This window comes from Oryzias latipes, chromosome 2 (assembly GCF_002234675.1).
Source record: "Oryzias latipes chromosome 2, ASM223467v1".
Taxonomy (NCBI): domain Eukaryota; kingdom Metazoa; phylum Chordata; class Actinopteri; order Beloniformes; family Adrianichthyidae; genus Oryzias; species Oryzias latipes.
In genome coordinates, this window is record NC_019860.2 from 1,076,962 (window position 1) to 1,101,252 (window position 24,291).

The 24,291-nt window shown below is 41.3% G+C and overlaps 1 protein-coding gene across 1 annotated transcript in view; it reads right to left on the reverse strand.

Moving 5' to 3' along the window:
- Window positions 1-24,291, reverse strand: part of LOC101174568 (muscarinic acetylcholine receptor M4) — a 62,148-nt gene that overhangs the window by 11,276 nt on the left and 26,581 nt on the right. Inside the window, exons 5-7 of the mRNA XM_023961607.1 lie at window positions 22,300-22,383; window positions 17,813-18,082; window positions 837-1,127 (exon numbers count right to left, since the gene is read on the reverse strand). Coding sequence (XP_023817375.1) covers window positions 882-1,127; window positions 17,813-18,082; window positions 22,300-22,383 — 600 coding nt within the window. The 3' untranslated portion in view covers window positions 837-881. The remainder of the gene's footprint in view (window positions 1-836; window positions 1,128-17,812; window positions 18,083-22,299; window positions 22,384-24,291) is intronic.

Sequence of the window (24,291 nt, forward strand, 5' to 3'; positions counted from 1 at the left end):
TTACCAAATAGGTGCAGCCTATCGTCTGACTCATAAAAACTCTCATTTTGGTTTGGTTTCACACCCAGCTGATCTAAGCCAATTTGACACGGTTGTCATGAAATAGACGTCCTAAATTTAGCTTACTATCCAATCACAAAACAGACTGATCACCACAGCCAAACAAACCGTACTTTGAGGCCGAATGTACTCGTGTGGTCAGAGTGCCTGGTTTAAATTGGCCCAAAATTAGGACCCAATGCCTTCGTGCTTGACAGTCCTCAGAAAGGTCAGGCTTGGAGTGGTGAGGAAAACCCCCGGATGACTCCACTCCCCACTCCATCAAATGCCAGGTACCTATTTCACACACGGGATGGGGCAAATCGTCATTTTTAACCTTGGATGCGTTTTGGAAGTGTGTCATTAACCAAAAGACCACAGCAGAGGTTGGATGCCCACACTACAGCCCTTGTTTGAAAAACAAAATGGTTACAAATCCACCGAATAAACTCAGCGAACCCTCTTGGAGAAATAGAAGTACCTTCTATCCAAACCAACGTGAAAGCCAACAGTGCGTTACATATTCATACAAATTGACCTTTTCTTGGACCGGTTCACAAAAACTTTAATACTACAGGCATAAACTTTGATTTTGCTTTGGTTTGTGCAAATAACAGCTTCATGTCCAGCAGTGAGCCGTGTTCAGGGTTCGATTACATTGAGTGGGCTCCCCTAGTTCAACTTTAAAGACATTTTTATCTTCACACCGTTTCAGTATCTGGTCTCTTGGAAGAACATTCAATCATATTTGACTTTATTCTCATTTCGGAGTTTGTTTGTATTTTTTTTCTACTCACCTCTCAGCATCTTTCACCCTCCCCCCATCCTCATCTGTTACAATCTCATCTTGTGCCTATGTTTTTGTACTGGCACAGCAGCAGGTTTTTGAAAGTCTTCTTGAATGTGGCATTGCACAGTGCATAGCAAGCCGGGTTGATGGTGGAGTTGACATAACACAGCCAGTAGCCAATCGCCCACACCGTGTCAGGGACACAGGAGTGACAGAAGGTTGAAATCAGCACCATGACGTTGTACGGTGTCCATGTAATGATGAAAGCCAGCAAGATGGCAAAGATGGTCTTGGTCACCTACAGATTTAAGAGAAAGAACAAAAGAGTGGATTTAAGGTTAGAAATGACTCTGAAGATGGTTCACAGAGGAAAAGGATTCACCTTGTTTGTGTAGCCAAACACAAAAACTTACTTTGCTTGTATAGAAAAAATGAATCAATGGCTCAAAAACCACGACTCGTCCAATCTGGTTCTAGAGCTAAATCAAAGGTTCTTTCCACACCTTGAGCATTGGCATTCTGGGCCAGAAAGAGGATCTATTTCATTCTGTCAACACTTGTGGACACAATTACATGACAGAATGACAAACCTGAAAACACTGAAAAACAATTGTATACCGGAGACGTCGTCAGCAACACCAAAAAGCACGAACTTCCATAACTCTTTGGATGTTTCTGCAACTCAATCCGCTGGATTTCCCTTAATTGCACAATTGATTGAAAAATTTTGGTACAAACAGATGACATGTCAACTTGTGGAAGTCAAAAACCATTGTAATAGATGAAAGTAGTTCTTATAAAGGCCTGTAAGGGGTATAAAGGCGTGTTGTTACAACAGACTCGCCAATACGCTTTCGAGTGACCCATTTCAATGAAATCTCTATGTAAACGCACGTTTCAGGCTACTGCATTCAAAAACGGTTTTAAGTCAGTTTTTTGGCTCCAGGTAAAAAATGTACTAATATTGAACAAGAGTTAAAAGTAAAGCCAGTTGAACTTTGACCCATCAGGGACGCGGGTTTGGTAGTGCCAACTATTAATGACGTCCTTCTTTCTTCATGGATGTGCCAACCATTTGAAAATAAATCATGGCGGAAAAATGAATAATTGTGGTTTGTGTCTGGTCAGAATGATATGACACCAAGTCTTTTATTTATCAGAATAGAGCTGTGAAAGAAAAGGTCTAGAGCGAGATTAACCAGATTTACAACGCTTTGACACTCTTCCAACTGTAGGTACACTTGCTAGTATTGAGTAGTGACAGCACACATGTACCACACTGGAGATGTCGCTGGCAACAACAAAATAACACACTTTTTGACATACCGAAACCTTTTGACTGTGTGCCGAACCTAGATGTCTTCAATGGTTGAAGGTTTAGGATAAATTGAGCTTCTGTTGAGCGGCAACGTGGTTCTCTGTGGTTCTTTAAAAATGTAGACTTGCAAAAACAAAGGACATGCCAACCGGTGGAACACGAAAACCATCAGGAAGGATAAAAGCAGTACTTGTAGAAGCCTCTAAGGAGTATAAGGGCGTGTCAGACAATGACACGGCTCTTATGTGTGCACCAAGTTCTTTTGAGGTGAAAAAGGTTTAGTGTTGATGAACCCTGACCCAATATGTTTTTGATAGTAAGCACCCCCAGCTCTTGGAATTGTTAGTGTTTTTGCTCTCTAAAAACCCGCTATCCACTTCCTGTTTGGACCCGGCAAGAAGAAAATGAAGACGAGCAGCTGATTAGATGTTTAATCAACATTTTCTGAAGTTTGTGGGAAGTCTTACTTGGTGCTGGGAAATTAGACAGTTGGTTTTGTGGATGAACCTCTCTAACAGAGTTAGCTAGCTGCTAACAGTATGGACACTCAGTACTAACTGATGTTTTACAAATGAGCTGTGTAGATGAGAACTGGACTGAGTGACACCCCCCCCCCCCCCCGGCTTTCCAAACAGGAAGTACCTGTTGGCTCCAAGAAGCCACTATGGGTGACATCACACTCGCTCAGTCCAGTTCTCATGTACAGTCAATGCTTGCATTTTATTATCCGAATAATGACTCTTAATAAAGACAACAGTAAGTTTGAGTTTTAAAGTAAACAGTTTCACCAAAGACTCTCACTCAAATCCATGAGGTTATGTGGTCCAAGACTCTGACTGTTAAAGAATCCATTTTTAAATACATATAGGTGGAGGTAAATGATTTAATTGTGTTCACACTGGGTGGGCAGCTCTAACTTCCCTTCTAACTAGTGTGCAAACAACAAACACATCACAGCAGAACTCCTAGGAGACAGATGGCTTGTAGAACCGTGCAGGGACTGTAGAAAAAAACTCAACTAGTAGCAGAAACAACAGATCATAAAGGTATCGCAGTGGCACCGTGACATAATGTTAGGGGGACGTGTGTGTGGTTGGTGGCTCATGAATCCAAAGTGTGATTCTCCTCAACACATCTGTTGTTTTTCTTTCACATCCTCCCACAGATGCTCCATTAAAACATGTTTAGCAAACAGAGGAATGCTTTTCCTCAGAGTGCGCTCCAGTATTTCGTCTGGAACTGAAAGCATACCGAGAGGACCGAAGGAACCTGAAGTGGGCCGTGTCAATGTCACTTGCCGGTCTGCAGGTGCGAGCTTTAGTAATTGACAAAGATCCATCCATCCATCCATCCATCCATCCATCCTCAAAACCCTATTCCTCTTCAGGGTCACAGGGTTGCTGGAGCCTATCCAGCATCTGTCAGGGTCATGCCTGGACAGTTCATGAAACTATTGGGGGGGGAAACGGTTTCCACAGATAGTCACAGTGACAGATGGACGATAACGTGTCTCAAGCATCTCAAGCGTCATGAGTCTCAGGGTTGACGTCATTGACTAAGATTGCATCTCTTTCGCTTCCTCCTTGAAGCTGGTTTGGAAACAGCAACAGTTGCAGTCAAGCAACCAACAGGTGGGATTTTTACACCGATGAAACCATTCAATCCACTAGCAAACTGTTCAATTTCACATGTTTGCACTGTGGTTCCAACACCTTGGATCCAATCTTTTGTTGGTTACATAATAAAACTAACAGACAAAAGGGAGTTATTGAACATATAAAATATTGCCTCCCCCATAATGGGTTCATAGGTAGTCTAATGACAATTTAAGTAATAGATTTGTTTTAACTCTAACTATGAGTTGACTTGTACCTAAACTTAAAAGCAGACTGGAAACTTTCCTTGGACTTTTAAAGTAAGGCCTCTTGTTAATGACTATGCAATGCAATCAAATATAATATACATAATTGCATCAACAGTCTCCCTTTCAGACTTTGTTCTAATTCTAGACCTTAAGGAGAGCTCCACTTTAGCCAGAGGTGGTACCGAGTAATGGTTTTTATTTAAATCTATAGCCTTTTGTGACGACGCCCTGAGTTAAACAGAGATTCAATTCAGCTGGGAGTCTGATTTCTTCTACTTAATAGTCCATTAAATAGTACTATAAATCAAAAAGTATATGCAAGCCAATTAAATCCACATTTATGAAGCTTTTTTTGGTATAGACGATAAGCCCCTTCTGGCTTTTCTGCATCTTAAACCGACAGGAACGTAAAAATAGAAGATCAGAAAAACGGCGGAACCGTCTCTCACCTTTTGACTACCCGACAGACGGACCGCGGTTTGAGAGATGGAAGGTGGTCAGTGACTCGCCGCCACCTTAGGGAACTATAAGCTCACACCTTCAGAACAATCCTGGATTTTTTTTCTCTATTTAATGCAGATTTAGTCTGTAGTCAGACTTTTTCCATAGATCATGTCTTTATAAAGTTAGTAAAACCATAATCCTTTTACTTATTGGTTTTAGGCCAAACAAGACTACAGTACTTCCTCTAAAACCCCCACTATATCATCCGTAGTCATGAAAAATGAACAAATATCTAAACAGAGGCGTGTATTTATAGCATATTCCAATGTGTTTGTGCGTTTACGCCTAATTTCAGGTGTCAAACACAGCGGCGTTCCCCCTCTGAGGCTGACTGTTAATATGAACACATACCAAACTCCCAACAGGTGTTCGCGATCTGCTGATTACATGCGCACCGAACGCCGTCCCGGTCGGAGCGTCAACTCTGCCCGAGCACATCAGGAACGCTCCTCGCTGCCTGCAGCTCTCTGTCTTCAGAAATCAGCCAAAAGCGATCAAAACCGCTGGCGGCGTGCAGGACGCCCACGCCAGCCAACTGAATTTACATCAATTTACAATTACGGGACAATTAGATAAAGACTATTAAGGCTTATTAGTAATTTGTCTCTCCTGAGCAAGTGAGGAGGTGCTCACACATTGAAACGAAAAATAATTCCCCATCTACTAAAGGTTTCTGTTCGCTGCACTGCAGAAAAAACACTCAAATCTGTGGTTTTAATGGAGAAAAACAACCGAACTGTTCAGTTTCTTGATTATAAATTCAAATGTTTGTAATTTTCCCCAAAACATTAATCACAAGTCAAAATGGCAACATAAGAAAGCATCTGTTACATAGCAAATACAAGCAGGAACCAGTTCCCGTTTTCTCTGCACTGCAGTGTAAAAACAGTGCATCAATCTATTGAATGAGGGACAGCTGGAAGGATATTGTGTTGGACTAACATTCTCCGGGGATCTGAGCCTACACGGGTCATGAGGTCATTAAAGCACCAGCAGTTCCCTCCTGCTATTTTTCTCCAGCAGGAACTGACTGATAGAACAAGAGTAACACATCTACATTGAATTGGTGTCAAACCTGCACAGAAACGAAGGGTCCACCGGGGGGTTTGGAGCGAGCCTGGCCCATCTGGACCTCTGCCCTGCTAGTGTTACAAATGTCTAAACTCCAGCAGGTCGGATTTGAACCACTGGGACTCACGTTCCAGGTCCCTGCAGACCTGGAATCAGGCAAGTCATTCATCAGCCCGGTATTTGAAGCAACACGAAGCAGGCGGGGCAGAAATCCTCATAAACACAGTTTTAGTGAATCTGACTGAGCAAGAGGATCTGTACTGTTCTAGAAAACAGAAACCATCATGAAACCACCAAATGCCTCATGCTGAACACACACACGGGTGCCATGCATGTTCAAGAACCCGATGAAGATAGAATTCCGTCCGTAAACAAACCACAGCTAGATATATGCATTACTAATGCATATAATGCAAACAAAGCTGTTAGCGGAATGTGGACGCTGAAAACGCCAAAGCTGATAGCTTAAAATGCTAAAGCACTTGAATAGATTTTAAAGTAGTTGAAAATGTTGAAGTTAAAGCTAAAATGTTTAACATATAGCTGAAAATGTTTCCTTAATATGCTTAAGATAATTGGCTTAAAGACAAGTCAAGGTATCACAATAGTTTCACACTCTACACATCTGACTTCCACTATGACTCAAACAGCTGCCATATCCAGAAGTTCTCTGATGACACAGTCATCGTTGGATGCGTGTCAGAGGGAAACGATCTGGAATATCAGAAGGTGATCAAGGACTTTGTGGACTGGTGTGAACTCAATCACTTTCACATCAATGCCACCAATACAAAGGAAATGGTAGTGGACTTCTCAAAAAAGGCTTCTCATTGTCCTCCAGTGGTCATTTAGGGACTGGACATCGATAGGGTGGATGTGTACAAGTACCTGGGTGTTCACATCAACAATAAACTGGACTGGTCAGACAACACAAGGGTCCTGCACAAAAAGGGTCAGGGTCATCTCCACTTCCCTAGGAGACTGAGGTCCTTTGGTGTGTGCAGGCCACTACTCAAGACCTATGAAACTGTCGTTACATCAGCAACTTTCTATGCAGTTGTCTGCTGGTGTGGAGGAATTACTGACATGGACAAAAAGAAACTGGACAAGCTGGTGAAGGGAGCTAGCTCTGTCCCCTGGACTCAGTGGACTCTGTAGGTGAGAGGAGGATGCTGACCAAGCTGTCCAGCATCCGGAACAACCCGTCTTACCCTCTGTGTGTGACGGTGAGGACCATGAGGAGCTCCTTCAGCCAAAGACTGCTGCACGCCCAGTGCAAAAAGGAACGATACCGAGGTCATTCGTCCCAACAGCAATCAGACTATACAACAACAAGGTCTAGGACTGCTTAAACTGCTGCTGTTATTTAACTGTTTAACTTGTTATTTATGACATTTACTTCCACTTTCTATTATTACAATTTTGTTCTTTTTCAGTGCTACTTTGTTTTTTTCTAACTGCTATATCTCTTGTTTTTCTGCTGTGACTACTGAATTTCCCTCCGTGGATCAATAATGTCCTATCTTATCTTATCTTATCTTATGATTGAAATACTTGAATTAGCTAAACAAGCAGGGCTTCACGGTGGTGGTGCAGTGGTTAGCGCTCTTGCCTCACAGCAAGAAGGCCCCCGGTTCAAGTCCCGGCTGGGGGTCCTGAAACAGAACAACAATGGGGGACCTTTCTGTGTGGAGTTTGCAGGTTCTCCCCATGCATGTGTGGGTTCTCTCCAGAGTTTCCGGCTTCTTCCCACCATTCAAAAACATTGAACGGTGGGAGGAAGCCACCTTCATAGGTCAATTGGCAACTCTAAATTGTCCCTAGTGTGAGAGTGCATGGGTGTGTGATTGTGGCCCTGCGACAGACTGGCAACCTGTCTAGGATGAACCCTGCCTTCTCCCATAAGTAGCCGGGATAGGCTCCGGCAGCCCCGTGACCCCAAAAGGGATAAAACAGAAGAAGAAGATGAGCTAAACAAGTCAGCATAATGCAAATACAATGGCTAAATGCCAAAACAGCATAAAAAACAGTTAAAGCATGGCTAAAACATTAGCTTAACTCTAAATTAGATTGGAAAACATCAGTAAATTAGTTTAAAAAAAAAGGACAAATGTATAAGTAAGACTACTAGCTTATTGCTAAAATATTAACTAAAAAACCTACAGTAGATGCCAAATTATTAAAAAGAGCTAGCATAATGCAAACATAAAGGCTAAATGACAAATTAGCAAAAACAGGTAAAAAAAAGTATAAATTAGATAAACCAGCTAGCTCATTGCTAAAATATTATCTTAACTCTAAATGAGATTAAAAATCATCAGTTGATAACAAATCATTGAAAAGAGTAAGCAAACGTAAAGGTTAAACGACAAATTAGCAACAACAAAAATGTGGAAAATTTGTACAAATGAGCCAAAACAGTTAGTTTATTGATATAATATTAGCTTATCTCAAAATCAGTCTAAAATATCTCACCAGATGCCAAATTAGCCTCTAAAAAAAGAGCTAGCATACTGTTAAAACAGCTGAATGCCAAACCAATGCCAAAGACTTGGTGTCATATATTTCCAGACAGGCACAAACCGCAATTATTAATTTCTCCTTCATGGTCAAGTTTGAAACAGTTGGTACGACCGTATTTTGAAAAGGATGTCATTGATACATCATTACCAATCCAAGTTCCTGATTGGTCGAAGTTCAACTGGTTTAACTTTAAACGCGCGTTCAACGGCTGCATGATTTGTATACGTAGAGGTAAAAAAACGGACTTTTAAACTTTCACAGCATAGCATGAACGCGAGACTACCGAACGCGGAAGCCGGAAACACGTATTTACATTGAGTGTTCTTAGAAAATGGTCGCTCAAACACGTGTTTCCAAGCTTGGGACGTTGACATAGCTTCACAGCTTCTTTAAACTCTCCAGCATCAATCACAAGGTTCTAACCTTTCACTGACTATGATCCGTCACTTCTAAGCTGAAATTACGTCCTAAAAGATGGACTCATGTGTAGCGTGATGTTTTGAACAACCTGAAGCACAGATCAGTGTCTTGTTCATAACGGAAGTTAAGTCTGAGACACTTTCTTCCACCGGCGTGAAGCTCCAGCCGCTCTCAGGAAAGTTGACAGACTATCAAAGTGAGAGTTCCTGGTGCGATTTAAGACAGGTTCTCCTCTGAAAGTTCAGTCCAAAGTTGTAATGAACTGCCTTCCTTCCAGAGAGTTGGACCGCACACGCTAAGGATCTCTGGCAGTTCCAGTGGCTTCATTCAGATCTCCAAACCCCACGCAGGGCTGTCACCAGGGCTGACAACAGCCACGAAGGCAGCCCGAGGGTCAGTGGATGATTCAACGATGCCAGACGGTTACCGCTGTTGTTCTCCAATGACACGTTCCCATGGAGCGAGGTGGGAAATGCTGGGAGTTTAGCACCTCTTTTATCACGTCGAAGCAACACATCCCACGCAGACATCAAAAGGGACGTTGAACTGAGAATTTTTTCCACTCCTCAAAACTCTCGAAGATGAGTTTGCAGCCTTTTAAAGAACATAAGGACTTTCTCTCTGAGTCAAGAGATTCTCTGCATCAGCTGTTATACAGCACATGCAGAGAAAAAGGCCAAATACCAAGCAACTGCTCACAACACGAACAAACGTACTGACACCGACACCTAAAATATGATTCTACTTAATGCCATAGTCAGTGTTTGGGTTGTCTGAGTCCTTAGAGGGACATAGAGGGCAGCGGCTGCATCTAAACGGGAGGCCAGGTGTTTTGCACTTCCCTTGAGACTTTTATGGCCACCTCAAAGGAATTCATGAAAATAGAACGTACTAGTGTGGTGTGTGTGGTAATTGTATCGTGAAGTATTTGTAAGGATGATGTAAGTTACACGCACTTATACCATGGTCCGGTTGAATACTCGATTCTGATTGGCTGCTGGGTGTGCATTAAAACCTGATAACCGCACAGTGAAAAAAGAAGTTCCAGTCACCTAGCTTAAATGTTTTGTATCACTGCGCCGGCTTCGTCAAAACAACCTTTTGCTTCATCATCTGGACAAAAACAAGCGGTAAGAGGTGAACTTTCTCTCTGAACTGATGCTTTATTCAACCCATCGGGACGATCAGCATATATATATCGCCGAATCTTGACTGCAGCGGTGGTGCTGCGCGACTATATGTTACGTGATATGGCGCGTAACATATAGTCCGCTTTTTGTGAGAAAAGCGATCCAAATCGAAAAAAACCCAACAAGAATTAAGGACTAAAACCTGGTTAATATGTATTGCTTTTGTAACTGACCATGGTATAAGCGGGTTAATGTCCGACAAAGTGTGCGTTTATTACTTTTTAACGCACTTCGTGTCGGACGGTTCAGGCTTCCATTGCGTAACGACCGCACACTTCGTCGGCCAACCCTTACTGATAACGTACAGGTAATGCTGTTGTGCAGTTTAGTTACGCCACACTCTAGTCCAGGGGTCGGGAACCTTTTTGGCCGAGAGAGCCATAAACGCCACGTATTCTTAAATGTAATTTCGAAAGAGCCATACATTAATGTAGCGTCCCTTTCCCACACTAAGGCACGAAGACTTAAACTCTTTTAAGGTTCTTTAATCCGGTTACTGTAGACCAGCAACAAACGCTGTACAATTAATTCAGCAACTCCTGAATCTCTCCCGCCGAGACGAGACGAGAGCGCTTCTCCCAACTTTATATTCCCCCACTGCCGCAACAGCCCTCCAATTTCCCTTATTCGGCCCATTGCTGAACCCCATTGGTCCAAACTCTCCAACGACAAGCTGAGCGACAGAACTGAGAGCCAATCAGATCTCTGCTTGATGCATTCAATGAACTCCGGAACTTATAACACAACCCAACAGCCACCCAGTTAAACTCAGTCTGCTACAATATGTTTAAAACTAAACTTACAAGTGACTGTGTGCATTTGATGTAATATCAACACTTTTATAGTACAATAAGTCTGTGGATTCTTTTTTAATAACATTATTATGCTGTTGCTAATAAATGATTAGTATTTCTGAGCATTAATGGGACTTCTGGTGCTGTGTTGTGGTTCTGCTGATGATCTAGTCCGGTTGATACCTGGTGAGTTTCAGCTTCATGCAGGTGTTGAGACGTTAAACGTGATCTTAGGTTGGTCTGAATGTTCTTTAGATGTGAGAGACTGCTCACATGCATACGTGGAGCCAAACACACACTCACACTGCAGTGAGTGATGGGTTGTGTGTTTTAAGTTATGACAATGTGCCCACTACCCCTCCCCCCCCTTTCTTCCTCACACATCCTGTCCCTGCAACTGCGCGCTCTTTCTCAGAGACAGGAGCGCGCAGTTGCAGGGACGGCAATTCACAGGTTTCCGACTGGTACAAACTGTGAAATAATAGATTATAGTAAACTGATGGTGCTGGCGCAGATTTTTTCTCTCCAAGCACCGTTACTACTGCGCGCCCCTCTGGCATCGAATCGCGCCTGAGAAGGACTGGTCTAATGAAATCTAATTAAAGATTTGTCTGTGAGCCAGATGTGACCATCAAAAGAGCCATATATGGCTTGCGAGCCATAGGTTCCCGACCCCTACTCTCATCAGAGTAGGGGTCTTTGTATTCATGATCCTTTTGAGTTCATGTTTTACTTCGAAGCCCATCGAGACGACTGTTGTTGTGATTTTGGGCTATACAAATAAAATTGAATTGAATTGAATCAGTAAGGTGCGAGTACCAACTCTTGTGCATGTGATATGTCCACAGAAACTACACCATGGTTGTCTAATTTCCTCATTTCTGATTAAACGTTCACACCAGGCGTGTGTCGCGTGCTCAGGTACGTGCTAAACGTGGGTTCTTGAATGCGTTTTGGTGTTCACGCAAGTCTGTCGCTACCTGGTACTAGTGCATGTTCCTACAGATGAACGAGGGTTGGTGTGAAATGGTAAATCAACAGTTTGGTAAATCTTGCACCAGACTTTTTTTTTCCAGCTCTATTCCGATATTCATGATCAGTTTTCAAACGGTTGGCACTACAGTGTTTTGAAAACGTCATCCGTACATCACTACACAATCTGAGTCCCTGATTGGTCAAAGCCCAACTTTCAACACGCATTCACTGGCCACGTGATTTGTACGTAGAGCCCAAAAACAGTCTTAAAAAATGGCGTAGCCTTACTTAAGGCTGTGTCACACAGCCGCTATGTACAATTTGTATATATTGCACTGATCAAAATTGGTCATTCATGAATAAACGTAGAAAAAGTGAGAAAAATTGTGGTCTAAATGTGAAATTTGAACAGATGTATCACAAATGAACCACGTTAAAACCACGAAAGAAGTACCAATAAACCACGCAAAGAACACGTAAATCAATGTAGAGCATGAACAGTGTGTGAATTTTGCACCGTCTATATACAATTCATTGGTGATTCATACCTACGCCGCATATGTGATATAAAAGTTACAAATCGGTGGTTCATGTGGGAAAAGTCTGACTGAATCATGACTTTGGTCGTGGAAAGACATAAATTTATGTATGCATCTCACAATAAACACGCACAAATACGTGAGATTTAAGTAATAATTGCCTATAATGTATGTACAATACGAACACTGCGTGAATCTCAACCGACCAAAAATGTTGAACAGCTCAAAACCGAATTCACGTAAAGACCCGTCGGCTGAAACTCTTGACGGACATCTGTGCACATCAACGGATGACGAACGCAAGAAACATTTACGAACTATCACGGATGGATCACGCAAGACCGACATATAGAAGAGAGGCAGAACGTGATCGGAGCAGACTCTGTAGCCGTTACCATGACAATGCACCAAGGTTTTAATAATAAGCTTTTTGGTGAAAAACAATGTAAACTTAAGATTAAAGTAATAAAAAAGTAATAATAAAATTCATTTTTTCCCCTGTAAATGACCATGGTATATATATCAAACAATGCGCTTTGAGGTGTGCACGATCAGAAATTGACGGAAGCAACGGACCGACCTGAAAATGAGATTCGTGCAATACAAAAATAAAATAAAATAAAGTGCACAAATGTCTGTATCTATGTCTAATGTCTATGTCTATGCCTAATAATTCAGTCATTAACAAGAAGCCAGAAATCCTCACACGTTTTATTTTGGAAATCCAACAAGTGTTCATTTGTAGAGATAATATGGTAAAACTTTGTCCGATAGGACACCGTTTGGCTCTGTTTTTGTAGCATTAGTGTAAATCTTTGCTTTGGAGAAATACGACATTTTTGGACATGAACACAAAGTCTCACATTGCCTGTGTGGCATTAAGGTACAGAAATCCAGTTTTTCAGAGTACAGACCAGTCTATACAGTTCATTTTTCAGAGTTGAACCCTGACCAGGCCTGGTTTCCATGGCACTACTCATTACAACGAGCAGCAGGATGTAGTGAGTGTGCTCGACTCTGCAATTAAGGAGGGGATAATTAAATGGTGAAACAGTCGACTCGTGTGAGGTTATCAAAGTGGGATGAGGAATTCTTCCCTTTGAATGCAGAACCAGCTGTCAGGTTTCACCCAAACGAGCCGTGGAAGACCTCAGCTGACAGCTAGACGGGATTCTGTGTAGCACACTATCAGTGGGATGTAAGGTAAATAAGATGAGCCAACAGATATTTCCCGTTCTCCTGACAGCTGCCTGGCAGAAAGCGATCCAGCTGCTACCCGGCTGGCGTTTGCGCTCCTGTTATTTGTCTCCAGTGTTTGTCGTGCTCGTGCTAGCTGAACTCACGGTAAGTGCACGTTGTTACATTTCCTCCAAATTAGATCCTGGGGCTGAACTGCAACGTTTATGAAAACTAAGCGCCGGCCTCAAATGACCCACCAGCTCCTTGGAAGGCCTCCTATAGCCTCATTGAAACATCTTTATCATGCTAACTGTCAACACCTTTGCTAGCTTTGGTAGAAAAAGATCTCTGGGGCCACATTAGTATTCATATTAAATTTAGACGGCAGAGAGCATGGGTCAAGATAAAACATCAGCCAACATCAACAGAAAATACAGATTTCTGAGTCTCCATACCTCTTTCTTTGTTTTTTTAACCATATTTTTAAAAAAAACAGGGCCTTCTATTCAGAAAAAAACCATACATGCTTCTGAAGTTCTTGGTTTTATTGACTTTTAGAAAATGTGAAGCAAAAACCCACAGATGCCAGAAAACACCACCAGATGTTCTGATGGTTTCAAGGTGCTAATAAATTAAGTAGATAAGTAAAGTAAGTAAATAAAACCATCTAAAAGAACTAATCATGATAGGAAGATCGTGTTCATGACATGAAAAGGAAAAGGAAGTGTTATTTGACTAGGATCTACTAAGTCTACCAGGATTAAGGCGCACAGACGATGACTGAAGCTTTAGTCTTTAAAAAAAATGTCCCGGAGCACCATGGATTTATTCTGTGAGTAGGCTAACGCAGCTAACATGTAGCGGTGTCGGACTGTGTTGGGAGTTAATGCTCTCACAGTACAGTTTGTTTAGCGGCACCTGTGTCTGTGTTTTCTTGAGTTAGCGTAGTTCCAGTAACGTTCGGTTTAGCCAAATCAGCTTATTATTTTATGTGCTACTAAAAAAGTTGGGATTTAGAGGTATCGAGGAAATGCTAACGCAGCTAACGTGAACTGATATTTTTAGGTGTTACTAACAAGAGTGGTAGTTAGCGTGGTCACAGTGACATTTCTTTCAGCAGTGTCAATGTATTTTTTACATGTACCCAACACGGTTGGGAGTTACAGATATTGTGAATACGCCAACACAGCTAACATGTAGCTTGTCGCACTGTGTTTCTTTCACGTCTTGACAACAAGGTTCGGAGCATAGTCACAGTAAGGTTTGTTTTAGCGATATCAGTATGCTATTTTCACAAAGGGTTGGGAATTACAGGTATTGTGAATACACTATTGCAGCTAACATGTTGCAAAATTTGACAGTTAGCATAATTACAACTTTGTTTTTTTACATTTAACTAACAATGTTGGGAGTTACAGACATTGTGAATACACTAACACGGCTAACGTGTAATGTGTTGAACTGTATTTCTTTACGGGTTGCTAGTTAGCGTTGTTTCAGTAAAGTAAGGCATCATTCTGTTTTTTAAATGTGTTGCTAAAAATCTTGGGACTTAACTATAGGAACCTGATTTCAAACCAGGTCAAATGTTTTTCGTACTTGAAAGTCACTGCTGCAACAGATTCAATGAGACCCGTCTGAGCCCGCATTCCCAACTCAAACTATTGAGAGATGACGCCATCATTGTATCAGTGGGTTTGACATTGGGGCAGTAGAAGCTGTGGGGCTTTTGTTTAAAGATGATGGACTGCAGGCTTCTCTACAGGTCCGGTAAGAACCCGGTCCTGTAACGGAGGAGGGGAGTACCTTAATGTCAGAGAACACGAAACCTGGTAAAGACCTGTTTTTACCAGGTTAAATCATAACTTCAGAGTAAACCAACAAGGCAGAAGACAAAGAACAAAGTTCAAATAGAAAATTACAGGTTTGTTTGTCCCTTAAACGGGATGTTCCTGACGAATTCTTTTTGCCTGTAAACTGTTGTTGCTACAACTAGCAGCTTTTGAATAAAGAATGACGTGACAGTCAACTTACAAGGCGCAGCACACAACAAGCAACAGCTACGCATCAGATGTCAGAAATGGTCCCTGAACACGCAATGCATTGAGCAGTCACGCTCTCCGCTTTCTTATGTCTATTTAAAAACCCAAGAGGAACCAGCATCAGGAGAGCTCGGATCCTACAGACAACACGTTCATAAACACGATATTTAGCACGAGGGAGCAACTCTTAGGTCAAGACTTGGTCTATCGGTACGCCTTTGGAGGAAGCTACACTGAGGACAGATGGTTTGGGGTAAAATCTTGACCAAGGATGAGGCCCAGATCCTCTTTCCTCGTTTCCTTGACTCTCCTCCACCAGGTTGTTTTAAGGGTGTTCACGCGTGTGATTAGAACAGCCCACATGTTGCCTAGAGTCAACAATGACCTTACTGACCAACCGTTGCATGTCATTGGTTCAAGAGATGACGCACAACACAAACAACCCCAGGGCGTCAAAACATAGCAGTTTATGTTTACAGTTACAATAAAGTGAAAATGTACTCGTTTCTCAAATGAAATTTTACTTTGTGTTAGAATTAAACCCAAGAAACCAAAAGACGAATAGTCCTGACTTGAGTTCTCCATATGTGGTGGCCTAGACACCGCCAAATCATTCAAACAACACACTCTAGCACCATCCTCATATATATCTTGATTTTGAGCTGTTGAGAATTTTTGGTCGGTTGAGAATTACGCAGCTTTTGCGTTTTTATTTAGTTTAAATTTAGTTATTTCATTTGATGTAATTGTGAATGATTTATGTTAGGTGAATACGCAAATATGTGTCTTTCCACGACTGTTCCCTGTATGTCTAACAGACTTCAAACGTTCAAATGACATACTTGACACATGGATCACTAACGAACTTTGGCTTTTACATTCATTTACGTGTTCTTTGTGTGGTTTATTCATGCTTCTTCCATGATTTTAACAGGGTTCATTCGTGAAACATTAGTGAAAATTTCATGTAAAAACCACAACTTCTCTCACTTTTTCCACATATCCACGTATGAACCAATTTTTATCCGTGTAATATGCACTAAATGTACGTAATAGCTGTGTGACACGGCCTTCAGAGGTTACAGGGTATTATTTTATCGAGATAAAAAAGATTTACTGATTTACTGAAAGAAAGACCAAAGCACACCTCTGCTTCCTAAGTTTTGTCAAAAAAAGAGGTCAGCTCAGTCAATCATAGTCATTCCAACATCCACCTATAGGAGGCAGCAGCTACAAAACCGTATTCTGTTTGTCCACGAATACGGGGGAAAGGAGCGCAGTTACACAAGGGCCAATTCATTTATCATAAATCTAATTAAATTACAAGAATTAGAGTTCTATTTATTTCTAATGTTTACCTTCATGGTTTGAATCATATCTTTTATTTATATCAATAGCTTTTTCTTTTTTTTCTCTCAGTTATTTAGGATTTAAGATGTAAACATTTTCAAATGTTATTTTCTGAATTTGTCCATGTCAGTAACAGAAACGAAGCATCGGAACCTTAAATAACAGAAACAAAACGCCCAATTGGTGCCCCACCTTAGAATCGCACCGGAACGTTCCACTCCACCAGCAAAAACGTTGGTACATTCCACTGCCGGAATGTCACCAGACTCTGAACATGATTTAACAGATATTTTGGTCAAAATTGACCCGAGGATTAAAGGAGACATATCGAAAACAAGTCAAAGATTTTGTTATTTATTTATCAATTATCTGTATAGGACGGTGGGGGAGGGGCATCCTCAAACAAACTTCAGGTGCTCTGAGAACGTAATCAGGTCAACAAATGTTTACCTCTTTGATCTCAGTCTCTTTCATCGTCTTTTTTTTACTTTTTGGTGTTTATGTAAATAATTTTTATATTTTTAAAATGTTAAAAAGGTTTGCATCAAATTGAGTAAGCCTTTATCACTTTCCATTTAAACTATGTTATTTTGTGTCGATCAGTCCAAATATGTCATCTACTGTGGAACGTTTTGGTTTTTTTGGGGCTTAACTCACCTGGTTTCCATTTATGGTGAACATAAAGTCCACCTGACAAACAATTTTCCCATAATTACAACAAAACGTCAAATATTTTGACTTTTTTAGGTCAAAAGTTCCGACTGTAATCCTCAAAACTCATAAATGAGTTCATTTTTTAACACCGGCACCGGCCCGGTGAAGTAAAACTGTGAAACGCCCCGGACCCTCGGGCTTTGCTGGTGCCTCCAGGTGGTCATGGGATGATGCAAGCAGCGTGCAAAGATGGCAGCGAGGATCCAGACTAGAACGCCACTTTCTAAGAGTTTCAGCCAATCTTTCCTACCGAGGGCCCGCCGTCTCCTGAGAGTAATTAGGGGTTTTTCGGGCCAGGGCCAGGCGAGGAACGCACACATCTTTAGGGGAACGCCATCAATTATTTCCACGGAGCTGAACGGAGTTACAAGTGCAACATTCACAAATGTTCATTTTAGAAGGACTCCCGCCGCTGGAACATGATCAACTCCCCAAACTGGTGTCTGCTTTAACCACATTCAAGCTGCCGTCTGCCTCGCCGCAGCGGCGCGTTCACATACTTTCTTCTCCCTGGCCGCCATCTGCCTCTTCCTTTTCACTTGGCTCCGGGCGATGCTGGCAAACTTCCTGGCCACGGTCCGAGGGCGGCTGATGGGGATGGAGTGCCTCTCGGCGCCTTCCACGGGCGGGACGATCTCTATGGCCGTGATGCACTCGTCGCCCGCCTGCTTGGTCACGATCTTGATCTTGGACCACCGGGAGGCGGGGTTCACTTTGGGGACGGCGGAGTTGGATGCTGTGGAAACCGCTGGGGTGGGATTTGATGGAGCCTAAAAACAGAGAGACACATACTTTTAAACAACAAAAGAATAAACTTAAACCCTTACGGGTATTTTAACCATTGATGGTATTTGTCTAATTTTTACAAAAACTGCTTTTTTTATTCTCAAATGAAATTTAGGGACTTTAATGTCTGTTCCAAATCTGACAAAAAAACTCATTTGGTAATTAAAAAAATGGTCAAAAAAAAGTTAAATCAGCTGGTGATTGCTGCAGCCAGAGCCTTTTGTGCCTTTAGAGATAGAAATCTGTTTTATTTAAACTCTTTAAGCACTTTTATTTTGAAAATAAACTCAATTTTCTTTCCTTTAGGCTTGAAAATGTTACCTTTTTTATCTAAAAGACCAAAATAAACTAACTTTTAGCTGCAGTTTTACAGAAAAAATATTAATTAATCCGCTTCAAAGCAAAAAGAAATGAAAAATTCTTTCATCTAAGGAGGAAGAAAGTACCAAACGAGGCAAAAATAAACATTTTCTTTTTCATCAAATAGAAGCTCTGAGCTCAATTCAAAATTACACTAAAATATTTGCTTTTTAAATGACAAAAAAATGGAAAAAAGTTATCTTAACAGGAAAAATAAATTGCTGAATCAGTGAGATTTGTTGCAGCTGTTAAACATGTGGGTTTTATGCAGATACAATATTTGTAACTTCAAGAAAACCTCCAGAGAAACTCGTTTAATCTTTCATACGCATATATTTCATAGGCTAATACGACACTACCCGGTTTATTTTAGCCCGTCTACCGTCATTTGTCCATTAAAAGTACAAGTTTGACAAATGATTTATAGGTAGAAAAAGATGAATTTTGTCCTCAGTTTGAGTTCTGGAGGATTTTTGACTGTTTTTAGTGGTTAGTGTGTGAAAACCGAGACATAAGGACATCAGGATCCTCGTTTAAGTCAAACTCCTGATCAATCTGGATCATTTCTGCCCAAAACATCTTTCAACAGAGGAGGAATCATCCTGAAATAAACCCAATTTTTACTTTAGAAAGCATCAAAACGACAATGTTCTGTCCTGGCTTGGAGCTGGTGCTGATGATGTGTGGAGAAACTCATGAACACGCCTGTAAAACAGGCTAATTCTCCCACAGAGCCCAGATTGGGGCTGCGACACACACTAAACCTCATATGAGCATCTTTAGGGATTGACAGGTAATCGATCACATGAAAACACTTCCACAGACACGCTCACTACATTGGTGAAAGTAGACCACAATGCATTGCATTTGAACGATTTGAAATAAGCGTAATTACATTTATTTTTCATAAATCAGATATGTGTATTTTTTTATTTTGTGGTCTATGAGGGTTTTTTTTTGTTCCTCATTTTCCCCCAAATGCTCTTCTCTATTTTAAAAGAAACCATCTCTGTGGAAAAAATTACCCTAAAAGTGTGACAAATCTACAAAACGGCGGTTACCCCTCCCCCCACCATCCACTTACTCCCTTTTCCACCATTTCTTGACTGTTTGATACGTTTAGATCTTCAAGTCCTTATTTGTGTCCGTAAATACAACTTCAGATAAATACTTTTATTTTGAATTGATGTTCATTTTTTCCCGTTTTCTTGTTTCAGTCTGTCATCAGTCTAATTGTTATCACCTGTGTAGAGTTACCTGTGCTAAGGAGGTAGGAAGACACCATCTCCCCAAATTTCCCGGGGGAGGATGAGTACACTTAGCTAAATTAAGTTTCATTCTTTTACTTCTGTTGGAATATTTTAAAAACTTAATTATCTTTGTGTAAATTCTACTAAGTCTTGTGTTTAGTTTTGTCTGCAGATTTTTTTAAATGTTCTAGGTCCCCCCCATGTTTAAAAAGTGGTTTGATCAGCCACTAAAATGTGTCTTTGATAAATGATAAATATGTCTTTTAGTTTGGTCGGTTTAGTTCTCTAGGTTGGTCTGCTCTGCTGCTTGAGTTGAAGTTTGGGTTTCCGATTTGTCAGCATTTATAAATGAACAAAGGTGGTGTTTCCTGCATCACTCGGGTGGTGAACTCTGGGAAAATAATTACCCTAAAAGTGGGACAACTCTACAAATTAAGTTGACCTAAAGTCAACACAACAGCAGGAAGAAAAATACGGATTTCTTGTGTATTTGACAAAACCTGTTCCCCAATAGATGCTATTTTAGAGCAAGAGTTACATTCTAATTCATAGAAATATTTGTTGTCTTTAAAAAGAGATGTAAATATGGAGATCATTTAAGTATTTCTACAAAATTTCACAGCTTTATTCACTAAATTCGCTCGTTTCAAAGAGGATTCTTGATAGTTTGGGGCCTTTTTTTTTTCCATCGACCAGCATCTGTTCTCCTTTTCCGAACCTTCTGAAGATGATGTGGACAGAAGGTGGGCCACTTTAGCACCCAGGATTTTCTGGGACAAAGTCATGCTGTTGAAAAAATTTGCACTCAGTAGTTTTTTTTATTGCTCTAATGAAAATACACAAGACGTCCTCCCAAAATAGACGCCATCTGGAGGGAAGCAGATGTTGCTCTCAAACCTTTACGTTCTTCTTGACGTTTATTTGTCCTTCAAAACACAAAAGTTGCCCTAATCATGAAAGATGCTGGTTTCTGAGCTGAAGATTGAGAAGTTCGCCTCTTTTTTGGCCAATGGGGTTAAAAAAAAATCCCCATTTAAAACTATTTCAAAGAGTTGGGGCTTTTGGGAAACGCTGGACCTCTTTCTGGGTCCTAGTGCCCTAAAAGTTAAAGCTCCTGGTTTCACAATGGTTCCATGAGACTCTACGACAGATTGGGGACCTCTCCACGGTGTACGTCGCCTTCGACCTACAGTAGCCGGGACAGGCTCTGACAACAACGCCACGCCAAAAGGGATGTAGTGAACTGAGGCCAAGTCATACAGTCACTGTGTTCATTTTGCACATATTGCACGGATAAAAAAACTGGTCGTACATGAATTTATGTGGTAAGAGTGAAAAATGTTGTGGACCACGTTAAAACCACAGACGAAGTACCACTAAGCCAAGCAAAGAACATGTAAACCAATTTAAGCTATGAACCGTGTGTGATTATTGCACTGTTTATATACAATTCATTAGAGATTTGTCAGTCTATTACGTAACTTTATCGTGATATGTGCGCCGTATACACGAAATAAATGGTATACATTGGTGTTACATGTATGAAAACTCTGTAAGACTTACGTGGAACGGTCCTATGTATGCATCTTGAAGAAAATCACACACAATTGTGTAAGATTTACATAATAATTGAGTATAAACTATGTAAAGTCTCAATCAGTGAAAAATTCTGAACAGCTCAAAACCGAATTCACGTAAAGACCCATCGGTCGGAACCCTCGACGGACAATCGCACACATCGACCAATGACAAACACAAGAAACAGTCATTAATTATCACAAAGAGTCCAAAAAAAAAAAAAGCTAATTAGACCGAATTTTATACGATGGATGGATGGATAAATGGATGGTTTTAAATTTGACTTTGTTTTAGTGACCTCAAAATGTAGCGTTTGCCCACAAATATTAGTTTTTGGACCATTCTAGTGGTTTTGTAGACTCATTTATGGTTAGAAGCGTCGTCTCAGAGACGACAAGACGATGATTTTTTATCAAAATGTCCACATTCTTTATTGTTCATCCAAAAGACCTGGTTTCATGAACTCTAGAATCAGGGGTAGGTGACTCCAGGCCTCGAGGGTCGGTGTGTCTGCATGATTTCCAGATATCAAAGCCTCACCTGTGACTGACTACCTGTTCAGGTGTGTCCAGCCCATCCGAACCTGTCAGAGCAGGTTAAGCTGGAAAACATGCAGGAATGCGGCACCTGGGGCCTGCAATTACATGTTTCTAGATCTTCTCCCAAATAAATGTTTGAATAGATTTACACTCATGAGATTCATTTTTTGCTCCATCTTTAAATGTACTGAGATCTACAGTAGCGCCACCTTTAAAGTAAGCTCTTTCAGTGAATACTTTTATGTTGGGAAACAAGATGTCTTTCATTTTTATTTAAATAAAATAAAATGTCCTTTTATTTTCTCAGAATTGGCTAATTGCTGTGATCTACTCAAACATGCTTGTATAGATATGACTGTTTAGACATTTGGTTCATCTTTGCAGGTCAATTAGATGTTCCCCTTTCTGCCGGTTCTCCGTAGAACCACCATGTTTGTCACTAATGAGATGTGTAATAAGACTGTGGACACAAACCTCAGACGTGATCTCCAGCTTGTTCTTCGTTTCTGTGGGAGGGATGAAGGCTGTAGACGAATCGTTGGAGCTCTCCTTTTCCTCCTGGACAAAGCAGACAGATACGGTTGGAGGAACGTCTGCAGGAATGTCGGACTGAAATCTGTCATTTAAGGCGGATTGGTTCTGGGTTTAACCCTATGACCCCCAGATCCCCGCTGTTGGGGCTAATGATCAATCTTTAGTTCTGTTTCTCAATTGGTTTACAAATCCAGTTGGATCAGGTCAAACCATCACATGCTTCCCATGGGGAGGGGCTCTTATGGACCCGGTTGTTCCGGTTGTAAATGACTATGGTATGGGTCAGGAAGACCCCTGAGTCTTTTAGAAATCCTTTGAAGAAGTGGCCTAAGGACTGGGGCAGGTTTCGGCTAAGGTTTGGTGAAAGCAACCTGCGGCTACTCTGAACTTTTACTTTGCTGTAGATTTCTCAGCTGCAACATTTAAAATATCCTCTTGCCCTAAATCTTCTCCAAGATGGCCTCCATTATATACAGGTAAAGCATTAGTCATATGACCCACACAGGGGGTTGATTTGTAGGGATGCTGCAGGTTTTTGGGTTGTCTGGGTCCGTGAAGGGTCATAAAAAAGTGGCCACATCTTAAGCGGAGCACAGGTGTGTCTTGAAGTTCCCTTAAGGCTCATATTGCCACCTTGAGAGACATCGATGAAATGGAGTGTACCATTGTTGTGTGTATGTTAAGTGTCGTCCCATACAGGTGCTGTAGGTTTTTGGGTTGTATAGGTCCATCAAGAATCATAGAGAAGAGTGGCCGCATCTTTTGTGTATTGAGTAGGATTGGGCGATGTCCCTTAAATTGGCCGTTGACGATATTTGCTGTCAACCATCGGGATGGACGATGATATCGTCGGGGGGGGTCTATCATTAATTTTTCGGTCTTATATAATTGCTATGCGTTATTTTACTTTATTACTTTTTTTATTTTATTTCCCAACTAATAACTCATCCACGATGATCCAGTATAAACTGAGGGAAGTGACTTTAACAAAAAAAGGAACAAACAAAATAGAAAAGAAGTAGTCCGCTCCCGCACTTAACTAGTGAAGTGGACCGGCGGAGCGCGGACTTACAGCTTTGTGTTTGATGGGAAGGGGGGGGGGGGTGCTTTGTTACATGAGCGCTATGTGTGGGAGATTTAAGACTGCGATCCGTTCCGCAGCTCTAGGGGTACAAGCAACCGAACTCAGAACCGGGTCTGAAAGTGTGTGTCTGAGCACAGCTCGGATCGTCAACACACACACAGCGGCTTTGGGGCGGTGTGAGCGTCAAAGCAGAAATGTCACTCAGTCCTTAGAAACCGTTCAAACAATCACGTGGATTTGTGTTTCGAGTCGCGTCCCGACTAAATAAAGGCTGATGTTATTCCCACATGTTAAAATGCAGCCAAGATGCAGATTGCAGCACCACCCAAAGCTAATGCTGTTAGCCCGTGTTAGCATACTGCTAATGCCGGCTTCTTTCCAGCTCCGCCCTTCAACAGAAAAAGCGCTGACCACACAGATTAAAATTAAAACAGGTGTTTCATAATAATCGTAACATTATTAAAAGCACGTTTAGAAGATCGTCTCGTATATTACCGAGCTGACATGTCAATGTATACAGCCGCTCGGCGCTGTTTAACATTGTTTTGTATTGAATTGTTACATTCAATAAAGTTTGAAAAAAAAAAAAGCCGCTCGGCGGAACTTATATCCTCTTCCGGGTTTTCAAACCCTACTGCGCATGTGCGAATGATTTATTCCGACCGAAAGTGTGACCCATGTACACGTTTGTTATATTTTGAAAACATTTTTCTGGAACCATTTACACGGCTGGATTCTAATCCGACCATTGATCCGATCAAGATATTTTGCACATGTAACCGCGGCTTATGGTGTCTACTCGCAACGTGGCGGGGGCGTGGCATCACGATGGTGTCTCTCCATCGGGA